Source organism: Lemur catta, chromosome 2 (assembly GCF_020740605.2).
Source record: "Lemur catta isolate mLemCat1 chromosome 2, mLemCat1.pri, whole genome shotgun sequence".
In the NCBI taxonomy this organism is placed as follows: domain Eukaryota; kingdom Metazoa; phylum Chordata; class Mammalia; order Primates; family Lemuridae; genus Lemur; species Lemur catta.
Genome location: NC_059129.1, coordinates 71,516,266 through 71,529,036, shown reverse-complemented (window position 1 = coordinate 71,529,036; position 12,771 = coordinate 71,516,266). Strand labels below are relative to the sequence as shown.

Below are 12,771 nucleotides of genomic sequence, written 5' to 3'. Positions count from 1 at the left end.
AGATGTTTTCCTTTGGACAAAATATAGTTTTAATTCAAAGACCATGTAGTCTTCAGATGAATTCTCTGTAAAAGATCCCTTTGGAAGATACTGTGTTTCTGTGTTTTACTCAAATCTAACACTAATGGAATGGTGGCTTGTATATACTCAAACAGTTTTTCATTATAGAAGTATCTTTGTTTTTATATAATATTTTTACTTTATAGATTAAGGTATGCTTTTCCCTACAGCATTCCAATTTTAAAGAGATAGAAGTCAAATAACTCCCTCTAAGCTTTGTTTTACTTGTAGGTTAATAGTCAAATGATGGTAAACTGCACTAAATGCAATGGCCCATTTGATGAGACATGAACCTCAGGATAGAGCTATTCCAATGGAGACGGGGAGGGGACATGACTCAGGTCCTGGTACAATAGGTTGTCTGAAAACATTTTGTTTCCTTAATAAATTAGATCTGAAATAAATCGAGCAAAAAGTTAACATTTATCAAATCTTGGATGGTAGCTACGTGGAGGAGGGTATTTGTTATATATACTTTTCTGTCAGCTAGAAGTATTTGAGTCTAAAAATGAAATGATAAAAAGGAAAGGGGTGTTTAGAGTTATTTAATGAATATAATTACATTGGGGTTCTGTAGCTGGACTCCTCCCCACCCTGTCCCCCCAAAAAAGACTACCTCACAAAGTGGAGACCTGAATTTACATATTCTCTCTCTCTTTCTCTTTTATTTCTCTCTCTCCGGCAGTGTCCCCATTCCTGTCCACCCGGTCGCTCAGGATACCCAGGTCTACCAGGCATGAGGGTAAGAGCATAATTTTAGCATTTTATTTTCTAGAGTATTACCCACATAAAGCAAAGTAATGGAGCCTTTACTTTAAGCATTGGCTCTCCTGGTACGGAGATCTCACTTGGGTATTACAGGCAAGTCTGTGTTTGCTTTTTCTGTGGCTTATTCCGTGGTGCTTGTTTAGTCCTAGAAATTCTGCTGGTGCCCCTGACAGATACTGCTACTGAGACACTGACGTTTAATTATACATAATGCTTTGATAGTCCAGGGAAGACGTACCAATAAAATAGACTAGATTTGAGAGGCTCTAGAACACCAAGTCAAGGTTCAGAAGTTTGCCTCCTATGAAGGGAGATAGCGGTGGGGGGTGGTGCGTGTGTGGGATTGTGCACATAATGTATTTGAAACTGTTTTAGTTAAACAAAAAATTGGAAAAACCATGCAAAATAGTCAGGAAAAGAGACTTTCCAAAAGCATTTTTCTCTCATTCTGCCATCATAATTACTTCAAAATAATCCATAAAAACAAAAAATAAATGCCAAATGCTGGGGATAAATAGCTTTCTCTTTTTCTGGTCTTGGAATCTGAAGTGACTTTGAGAAAGTCCAGACCAGTGGAGTTCTGCAATGATCCGAAAGGCCCCCAGGCGCTGATGTTCCCTAACGCTTCTCTAAGGGTAATTTTGGTGGGTTCCCTCAACTGCAGAAGATTCAGGCCTGGATTGGTGTCTTATTTTTCAAAAAGACTTTTGAGGGATAAAAGTTCTGACAGACTTAATTTTGGAGTGTTTGTGTCACAGTTTGCCTTATGTTACTGTCCAAAGCACACAAATGCTCGGGACGGGCGGCCTGACAAGAGAAGACATGGGTCGTCTTCGCATGCTATGCAGATTTCACTTCCCTTTATTGCCTTCCCTTTATTGCCTTCCGTTTGCACGTAATGTTATATATAAGCAGTCATATGATACACATGGTGCTATTAAGGTCATTTAAGGCAGTAATTTTCTTTGTGACATAACCTTTTTCTTAGTAGCACATCGATATCAATTTAGGGGGAAGCAGGGTCACTTTTATGAGCCTTCTGACCACCTTCTGTGCAAACCTGACAATTATATATGTATTAATATGTATATTTTTTGCATTTATTTATTTTCTTAGGGTCATAAAGGGGCTAAAGGAGAAATTGGTGAACCAGGAAGACAAGGACACAAGGTAAAGAAAATGAGTATCTATTGGGTAAATTGTGATTATGAGGTAGTGATCACTTTCATTATAAGGAACTATGAGAAATAATAAAGCATGATATTTCACCCTTCTTTTTCGGATAATTGGTAAGTTCTCAGTAGGTGCATCAATATCTGACTAAACATAATAGTCTAAAGTTGTTCAGTTGTAAAAAAACACCTACAAAAAAGGCACCATTTTCATTTTTTCCTGTTGCTACCCTTTCTTTCCTTTTCAAATCAATCACACTCAGCTTTTTTTCCCCTGATGCTTGTGATAATCAAACATTATTCAGCTAGTTGTTCCACCCTGCCAGACAAAATTTTATGACACTTGTAAAATTTTATGACAAGTATTGCTGAGACTAGCAAACAGAGAAGTTGGTAATTAGCTTATAGCTTCTCATCTCAAGTTCTGAAATAATTTATCTGTTTATTTCTGACCTCATTTCAATATAACCTAGATTATGAGTAAGCTAGAGGTTAGTGATAACTTATGTTATTATATGGATAGAAACATGGGATCCATAGCACAACTGGCATTGGGGCTGGCATGCCCTGCGGAAAAACCAAGCCTGTAATTTAAAGCAGGGTAGTCTATTTGGCATCCACGAGGGTAAGTCATCTTTAAGTATCTAAGAATTTGACTTTCTGCAGAGTGGAATTTTTGGGTCAATACATTTTATAATATTTCACAAAGTCAAACTGTTCTTATTAATGCAGGTCCTTTTGACTCTGTTGACTATGTCTTTCTACCCCTTTATTGGGCAGTGGCAGAAGATTAGTCTTTTTCTTTGAAAGTCAAGGCCTGGAGAGGCAATTTATCAATGTCTTCAGGCATTAATATCCTTGAAATCTTTAGCTAAAATCAGTCTGTTGAATAACCTCAATCATCAGGATAAATAGGCCAATTTTCTGTACACTGTTACAGTTTGGACATTTATTTTAGCAGTCTTTTATTATGTAGGCTGTGAATAGTCAAGGAATTTTGTTTATCTGGAATATAACAGCTAGGGTCCTGATGTCAAACTGTAGAAAAGAGAGAAAAAAATCGAGTATTTTGGAAATTTCTCTGGGTATCCATTCTTCCGTTGAATCTTAAAGTTTGTAATTTAAAAAATGTAACAAATATTTATTAAGTACCTGCTATGTGCCAGGGTTTATTCTGAGTGCCAGGGGCACAGAAGTGAAAAAAAAAATATGTCTAATCACAGGGGACTGGCTAAATTGAGTATGACATGTCCATATAGTAGAATATTAGGCTAACTACAAAAACCAGGTGTGTAAGAATATTCAATTACATCAAAAGATATCCAAGAGGTAATGTATATAGTAAAGCAGATATAGTACACTTCTGTTATTTTTGATGTTCTGCATCCCTTCCTTTTTTGGTGACCCTTTCTTTTGGGAAACATTCACTCCTCCATCCCATGGGATTTGGGGATGGAGCTGTCAATCGGGGTATTTCTCCGTTCTCTACATGAAACTAGTATTTTTGGTACCTGTACAAATTAGCTGGCCTCTCAAATTTAGTTTGGTCTTTAGTAGGAAACTTGCGAATTTTTTTAGTGTGTTTGGTAATTGTACAAAATTTTCATTGAAAGTTGTTGAAAACATTTCTTTAATTTATTTCACATTTTTGTGTCACTTGACACCTTAAGTGGTTTCTTTGATAATAGATAGGATGGCAAAGCTCACTGGAGAATGAACCTTGGAAGGGCAAACGGATGGACTGAAGTTAAATTGAAAGCAGAATGATTAAGACCCTGGAGGCCTGAAGTTTGCATTTACAGTCACAATTTTGCCTTGAATTTACTCTGCAAATTAGTTAATGAAGATTTTAATAATTGTTTATGAATATAGGAATGAATAGTAAAAATTTCAATAATTAAAATGTTGTGGTATTGGCAACATCATACAACAGATGAGTATTCGTGCAAAAATCTTTCAGTAAAACAATAATAAATTGCTACTCCTAAATTTAGGTGATTTAACTTCCTGGTGATTGATTGGTTATGTGCTTTTCATCTGCAGGTGAAATATTTAATTCAGATATATTACTCTAAGGATTATGGAGAACCTATGGGAAAATGCCCTATACCCTGCTAAGGAAAAATTGTAGTGGACATATCAATCACTGTTGTTTTTGTAGCTAGTTTTATCCTTTCGTAAGGAAATACAGGTAGCATTTAATTGTGCACGTGTGATGATTATCCACTCCATGAGCTAGCTAATTTATTGGCTTTCCCATTAGGACTGCCTCTTCCCATGGTCAATCATAGGTTCTAATGGAATATAATCTGAATATAATTATATTAAAACCAATTTAAGGGTCTTCATAATTCATTTAAAACTCAGGCATAAATGATTTAGGCACAGCACAGTTTGCATACTGTTAAATTTTCTGTACGATATTTCCTTTTTTTGTGAAAATTTCTAAATATAAGTATACTTTAATATTCTGCACATAATATTAAAAATAGGCTGGGTGTGGTAGTGCCTGTAATCCCAGCCAGTGTCTAGTGACTCTAAAGTTCATCTGGAAGAATAAACATTAGGAAAATCTAAAAAATAAGAGTAACCACCAATTAAAAATAAAGATAAGAAAATTCTCCCTATCTAAAATTAAAATGTATTATAAAATTTCAAAAAATGAAAATGTGGTATTGGCAACATCATACAGAAGATCAGTAGACCAGAATAGAAGTCTAGAGCCAAGCATATTTAACAATTCAGTGTATGTTGAAAATGAATTTTCTAATCTGTGTTGGAGAGAATCTGTTGATAAATGATATTGGAACAAGTGGCCAATCACCAAGAAAAGAAGAAGATTTCTGTTTTATTTTACATCAGAAAATTACTGATAATTAAAGATTTCTGTGTAAGAGATTATGAAAATACTAGAACAAAAATATAGATGAATATATATTTTGGGGGTGGAAAAAAGGCTTTTCTATGAGTGACATCAAAGGTACAACCCATGAAAGAAAAGTCTGATTTACCTTAAAAAACTGTATATGGTAAAAAATTATAAGAAGAAAAATTAAAATGAAAATTATAATTACAAATATAACTTATGGAAAAGTTTGCATATCATTTTTTAAAATAATACACTGCCTTCCCAGACACACACTTGTACTGCGTAAATTTTCTCTTTGTCTCTCTTCCTCTCCTTAGAAAAAGCTTTGAAAGGATAGCAGCTAAATGTTACTGGTATTTGAAGTTAATTGGTGGGATTTGTGTGACTAATTCATTTATATACTTCTCTATTCTCTGAATGTTCTACAATTAATATGGATTACCCACATAAAAAACTTAAGAAAGTAGAATATTTCTGGGGATGCCAAATGAATTTAAAACATGCTGAGTTACACTGAGCCGATTTCCAGGTTCATTCCCTTTTTTCTTTTGTTTTTAAGGGTGAAGAAGGTGACCAGGGAGAACTGGGAGAAGTTGGAGCTCAAGGACCTCCAGTAAAGTATTTTTTTAAAAAATATTTAACCAGGATATGCAAATATTTATTTTATCATGACTCTTGGAATATTTTCTATTTAGCATTTGGATTAATAGCATCACCTTAACATGGTGTTTTCTATTTTTCTGCCAAACCAACAGTGGGAGATAACCAATTTTTCAAAATAAGAGAGCGTCCTCATTGTACATTCAAGCACTTTTTTACCAGAAAAATTCTACCTATAATTACATACATTCATTTACTAGATCTCAGGGCCAGGAAATCTAAAAGCAAATATTAAGCACAAGAGGATGATATATGTCTTCTTCTATGGTACTATCACATGATATAATGAGAAAATGTTGTATACTCTCAATATATAGTAGGAATCACATCCACTGGATTAATGTAGTTTATTCCAGTATGTAATCATCATAATTAAAACATTCTTAATTGCTCATAATCATGTCCTTTAATAAAAATTTGCTGCTTTGTGCTTTGGCAGATTTCTGCAATAATATTCACAGTAAGGTAATTTGGGACATTAACATACTTCAATTTCAAATGTTTGTTAAACCAGAATTTACATTACTTTTGTACTATATGAAAGTGGAATTGTTATACTTTTTTCCTGTTAAAATGAGTAATATCAATTATGGAAATAATAATTGCAGAATATTCATTTAGCATTGCAGCTAGCAAAGGTATAGGCAATGAAGAGTTAGAGGAGACAAACACAGAGCCACCCTTCACCTGCTCTGCTCTTCCCCAGGGCTGGCCTTTTAAAAAGGGTTCAGGGAGCTGTGCTTACTAGTGTTTAAGGGAACCTAAAGCTTAAGGGAAATCAAGCTAACGGAAATAAATCAGAGAACATGGAAGAAACAGTCTCTGCTTTTAAGCTGCATAAGAACTTTAAGGGAATCTGTGGCATCCAGGTGTTTGTTCCAGCAGCTTGCCTTCCCTGAGCTTTTGGTATGAGACAGTAAGGAGCTGGACTTTATTTCACAGGTGGGAGTTGGTGACAAATATCGTAAGAGACGTACGCTTTTTTTTTTTTACCTGATGAAAATGTAGGTTTTTAAAGTTATTTTTTTAAAGCCACTCCCAAAGATTCTCAGAACAGGATTTTGCAAACCACATTCTACAAAGTGTTTTCATGGATTAAGGATCTATGTTGGGTGCTGCGTGACTCAAGTGGTCCATTGGGGGATGTCGTTAGTGCTTGCTGACCTTTTGCTTTTTGGGAATAGGTCTGCCAAAATGTTTCTAGAAAATTTATAAATTTTCACTTTTTAAATATACATGCACAAATATAAAGTAACATACAAATTAAACAAATATACTTCTTGGAATATTTATACAAAGCTCTGCCCTTCGAAGTAGTTATCTCAAGAGATGATATGTGGTGTTCTCCTGTCACTGCTACTGACCCAAATATTTTTTTTTTTTTGAGACAGAGTCTCACTCTGTTGCCTGGGCTAGAGTGCCGTGGCATCAGCCTAGCTCACAGCAACCTCAAACTCCTGGGCTTAAGCAATCCTTCTGCCTCAGCCTCCCAAGTAGCTGGGACTACAGGCATGCGCCACCATGCCTGGCTAATTTTTTCTATGTATATTTTCAGTTGGCCAGATAATTTCTTTCTATTTTTAGTAGAGACAGGGTGTCGCTCTTGCTCAGGGTGGTCTAGAACTCCTGAGCTCGAGCGATCCACCTGCCTCGGCCTCCCAGAGTGCTAGGATTACAGGCGTGACCCAAATATTTTTTGAATTCTTTTTGTAGAATTACCTTTAGAGTCAGTAAATGAGCTACACAAGAAAGAGGAGCTTTAATCTGAAATGGCCACGTCTCACTTGATAGCCTAAGTGGATATTCTAAGCTGGATCAACCTGTGCATGTGAATTTCAAGCCATTCCTGAGTGATCTATACAGGATTTGTGACTGACTGGATGAAGAGCTGGGCATAGACTTGCCCCATTTTCCTCAAGTGAGAAGATGAGGGAAATGACTGGCCTAGAGCTACTTTATCTTAAGCCAATGTGGATAGTTAGAAAGTTGTCCAGAAGTAGCTATCCCACTTTCCTAATGAAGCATCCACTCAGAGCTGCCCCCCAAGGGAGTTCCCAAGCTTACCCTTTACAGGATCCATTTCTGGAGCCCTCCTGCTGTGGAACCAGAGAGTCAAGAATGGCAATATTTGAGTATTGAAAGGGATCCCAGAAGTCATACCTGCCCCCTCATTTTTCAGATTACTCACTCTTGTGCCTGAAATGGGGTGAGATGGGTTCCTACTGCCCCAACTTGGAATTCAGAATGGCTTTTATATAAAAATGACATAATGAATAGTGATTACAAGTGGTTGATGGAGACTGCAGCTCCATTTCTGGGTCATAAGCTTTTGTGGGCTAGCCTAGGAACCTACTGCCTTTGATGGCATATTGGTGGGGAAAAATTATTCCAAGGTTTACAAATCATGTTACATGTTTTGAAGTCATAAGTCATAAAGGAAGTGGAAATGGCAATGTAAGTTCTGTATATGGGCTAAAAGGTAAGTCAAAATACATTATCATAATTTTTCTTATGCTGATATTTACTTTTTTGTTATGAGTGATTGTGCTGACTCCTGTTTTCTGTATGTCTTCAGAATTTTATAAAAGCATTTTACCATCAGAAGAATTCTCCTTGGACTTCCTTTCTAAACTAGAAAAGTTTGTTCATATAATGTCAATATTTCTTAATGTTACCTTTGGTTATGATAAATCCTTCTTCTGGGTCAGCTTTTGTGATGAGATTTAAAAAAATATGTGCTTAACTAAAATAATTCACTTTTCTTTTTTGTGTTTCCAGGGAGCTCAAGGTTTGAGAGGCATCACTGGCATAGTTGGGGACAAAGGGGAAAAAGTAAGATGATAATGACAATGACAACAATAATATCAGTATTTAAAATTTTGGCCACTTAAAAATAACTTCTTATCTTCAGCAATATGACTTTTTATTTGCTTTGTAGATGTGTGGTTAGGTTCTTACATTTCTGTTGTAAGCACAGATGGTAGGATGAGCAGTACACATGGTACTTACCATGTATTATATACTCTAAATTTTCTTGAGTAAATTAGAATAAGTGGGTTGCTGTCTCTTATCTTTTTATCATTATTGGTAGTTAGCACTGATAACACTGACACAGTGCCTGGAAAGACAGCGGAAGGCAGGAAGAGAGAGGCGAGAAAAGGCAGGACACCCCCAGGGACACTAGGGCCATCTGTAGGCCCCAGAAAATACAAAATGCATTTTTGCTCCCACTCCCACTTCTGACCCTGGCCTCATTCTCTTTCGAGCCTTGATGGCTAATTGTGTCATTTCCGCATAGCAGCACAGAACCTGTTATTAACAATGAAATAAACAATAAGTTGGATAATGTAGATGTTCAATAAAAGAAATTAAATCTTTCCTTTTTTTAAAAAAATCACATTTTTGTGAATTGAAAGTCTGGCTTTTTACTATTTTTTCTCTCAATTTCATTTTTTTTCAGGCTCTTTGTCTCTTCTAGGTATTTTCATTCTGCCTGCTTTTCTCTTCCATCCCCTCTAGAATATTTCTTTTCTAAAACCTTTGTATTTGTAAAAACATATTATAGTCTTTCATATTTCTATATTCATATTACATTAAGTAACACTCAGTATGTATCACTTTTATAAAATAATAAATCCCACTTATTTTGAAGCTGCTGATACTTAAGCCTTCACTTTTTCTGGATCTAAATTGTCCCGTAAAGTGTGTGACCCCCTCACTTTGAAACCGATTACTGTTCTTGATATGCTCTTCATCTGAGATTTTTCTATTTGGTAAAAATTTCTCATTTCCTATGATTTCTGTCAAATTGCTTTAAAAAAAAAGAAAAAAAAAGTCTCTTCTTGTGAACTCAGACCCGGGGAGTGGTTACCTAGTAACAGCAGTTTGGGTCTGAGCTCACGCTGAACAGCAGTGAGAGAGAGAGCTTGAATGCATCAAAGCCATTTCTATAATGCAAAGGCTGGGCTCTGCTCTCATAATGCAAGGTGAATGATAAATTCAAGGTCTTTTTCATGTCTTCCAAATCTCTTTTTCCCTGGTGAATGTAAAATGCCTTCTGCTCTGTTCTAGTTTTTAGGGATCAAAGAATTCCAAGGCGCTTTGGTGCCACTGCCTCAGTTGTATTCTTTCTTTCATTCTCCCTGTGTCTGAACCTTCTATCAAAGATTTTCTAATTTTAATTCGTACTACAGATGCTAGCCACCTGGTTTTCTTGGCCTGACATCTATCCAATACTCTTTTGACTGTTTCTATTTGTTTTATCATCTCCCCGTCTCAACCTGGTTCATTAGGACACTGCCTATTCACTTCAGTTTTGTATGTACACCTTGTTATCCACTTAGTAGAAGAGAACAATATTTACAGAAGGGGGCTGTATTTTGTCAGGTCGCGTAAGTAGAGACAACTGTATTTTTGTTTTAAAACTCACATCGCAATTCTCATAATGAAAATAAAGAGGTGATATATGCAGTATGTAGCCAAGTCAGAGATCATTTCAAGGTAATTAGATTTATAAAGCTCTGGGTAGTTCTTATGCTATATCCCTTGGTGTAGGGTGGTTCTGTTGTCCAGAAAATAGACCGCTCACTTTACACGAACTGAACTAACATCTATCCAGGATGAGAGAGGGGATGTTCAGGTCCTTCTAACAATTCATTCTTCTGAATCACATGGCTGGATGACTTCTTCTAGATCTTGGTGGGAGATCCCAAGTCCTAGAAGTCCCAACAGAGTGTGGCAGCTGTTCTTAGGGTAGCTCAGTAGCCCTCAGTATTAATGAATTTCCGTTGACATTCTGAGAACCCTGGAGGGTGGCTGCCAAACCTCTTCTAATAGATTTACCAAGTTCTCTGAATATGTACCAATGTTTAGTTCATGTCAGCGATTGAGAATGGATGCAGAGTTAACTTAAAATATCCAGAGTGGTATCAAAGATTGTGTTTAAATACTGTTGCTGTGAGGAGTAAATGCAAACTAGTGTTTTAATATCTGAGGTACCTGAGTAAATACTCCTCAGGGCTTACTGATAAATAGAGTATGTATTATAAACACAAAACCTCATTTTCTTCTGGCTATTAAATTTCTTTAGAAAGATGGATGTGCCTTTTAACATACATGACTGATTCTAATTTTATTTCTTTCTCTTGTTTTTATGCAGGGTGCTCGGGGCTTAGACGGAGAACCTGGGCCTCAGGGTCTTCCTGGTGTACCTGTAAGTGGTTTTATTTTCACAAAACCCAATGATAGATTTTTTTTTTTAACAATGGTATTTTGTTTTTTGCTATGTATATGTGTGTGTGTGTGTGTGTGTGTGTGTGTGTGTGCAAGTATCATCGACAAGTGAATAAAGTGAAAAAATAGGCCATAGTTTTTATATTTATTTTAAATTTTAAAAGTTAAGAAAAGCATTTATTGGGCACAGAGAAATGTTTTTCTGACTTGATTTATTTTATCCATATAGGTTAAGTTAAATTGTTAAGTGTTTGTTTGCTTTGTTTTCCTTTTGCCTTGATTGTCAGGATGCTTAGAGGCACAGTAACTATCTCATTTCTAGTTCTTGGGCAATTTATCCTTTTCCTTTTCTGTGGTTTCTGATTTCATTATTCCATATTTTGATTACCATATAAACGTGTCATTATTGTAGGCTTCTTCAAGCCTTTTTTTGGAGGGAAACAGACATAAAAGCCATCCATTAGTAATCACCTATACCATATAAAAAATATAAGTAAACTAGTATTTTAAACTCTCAAGGTCCTATGATGCAGTGGGAAAGATAGAATGTAACCCAGTGACAAACTACAAGATCAAGTGGTAAAGCACACGATAGGTAATCCATGCAAGAGGACCCGAGAAGGAGGCGGGTTTGGAAAGCCATTCTGGTGGGAAAGCAGCAAGGTACAGGAGGGGCACTGTTGGGGGTGTATGTGCTATCATGGGGCCTGTCACCGCCTGGAGTGGACAGTTTGTGTTGAGAAGATGAGATTAGATAGATAAGGTAGAACCACCTTATGGAGAATTTCATGGGCCCAGCACACTTCCGCTGTACCACGCTATCTCTTATGAAGAATTTTAATGCCAGTCTGAGCCACTTGAACTGATCTGGTAGCAATAGGGAGCCATTTGAGGTTTTAGAGTTATTAAGCAATTCAACAAAAGCTGTATTTTAGGAAGACACATCCTCTCATCTATTACCCTCTATACCATATATCAACCTTAGCTGGATAATTTTGAAAGAAACCTTTAATACTGACTGGGAAATTAAATAATATAGAGAAAAGATTGCCAACTAATCCAAACCTTAACCTGCTATAACAGTTGATGAGTGTAGCTGGCATGCAGATGTAGTTACTGATGTCTTTACCTGCAGCAGGGGTCTTACTTTTAATATGTGTATATTCAAAGAGCACAGAAACATTATACACTTAAAATAAAAACAAAAGGCATGCAGGTCTCAATTATCTCCACAGCGATATCAGTTTTGAAGACAATACAATTTTTATAAAAAGATTTCTTGAGCTAGGCATCTATGACAGAGCAAAGCCATTATGGTGAAAGAGCAATAGGTAAAGTGGATGATGCTTTCTAATTTTCAAAAATTTATCAATAAGTACCTTTGGCTTATATTAACAAAATTTAATTTTCATACAGGGTGATCAGGGACGGCGAGGACCTCTGGGAGAAGTGGGTCCCAAGGGAGATAGAGTGAGTTCGAATTAGTCTCAATCACTACAAGCAGCCTCCTTTTCAGTGTCATTTGTTGATTATAATTATCCTTTAAACATGTCCTAAGTATTGTGGTAATTAAGTATGTCTTGTCTATTCTTTCTCTTCTGTCCTGCAGGGGGCTCAAGGTTCTAGAGGAATTCCTGGTCCCCCTGGGCCCAAAGGAGACACGGTAAGTCCAGAGCTGTAGTCATCAAGCACATTTTTCAAAGTGATTTTGACTTGTAATAAAACTTTAGACAATAATGAAGGGAAGAAGAATATGAATTTTTGTAAGAGACAGTGTGTTTCTTTGTGTCTTTAGGGCTTGCCAGGTGTGGACGGCCGTGACGGGATCCCTGGGATGCCTGGATCAAAGGTAGCTGTGTAATTTGGTGCAAGCGTGAACGAGGCTGCTTCTGTCCTTGTCACCTGAGCACAGCATTTCCATTACTCAATTACCGGGAGGTTGACTTAGCCAGCTTTGGCTTTTTTCCTTCTTTATTTTTTAATCAAGTGTCAAATATAAATACTTATTAG

General features: G+C 36.4%; 1 protein-coding gene across 1 annotated transcript in view; it reads left to right on the top strand.

Annotated features, from left to right (window-relative positions):
- COL9A1 (collagen type IX alpha 1 chain) overlaps positions 1-12,771 on the top strand; it is an 82,749-nt gene that overhangs the window by 31,491 nt on the left and 38,487 nt on the right. Inside the window, exons 17-24 of the mRNA XM_045542252.1 lie at positions 746-802; positions 1,945-1,998; positions 5,429-5,482; positions 8,308-8,361; positions 10,688-10,741; positions 12,178-12,231; positions 12,371-12,424; positions 12,557-12,610. Of these exons, the coding sequence (XP_045398208.1) occupies positions 746-802; positions 1,945-1,998; positions 5,429-5,482; positions 8,308-8,361; positions 10,688-10,741; positions 12,178-12,231; positions 12,371-12,424; positions 12,557-12,610 (435 nt within the window). The remainder of the gene's footprint in view (positions 1-745; positions 803-1,944; positions 1,999-5,428; positions 5,483-8,307; positions 8,362-10,687; positions 10,742-12,177; positions 12,232-12,370; positions 12,425-12,556; positions 12,611-12,771) is intronic.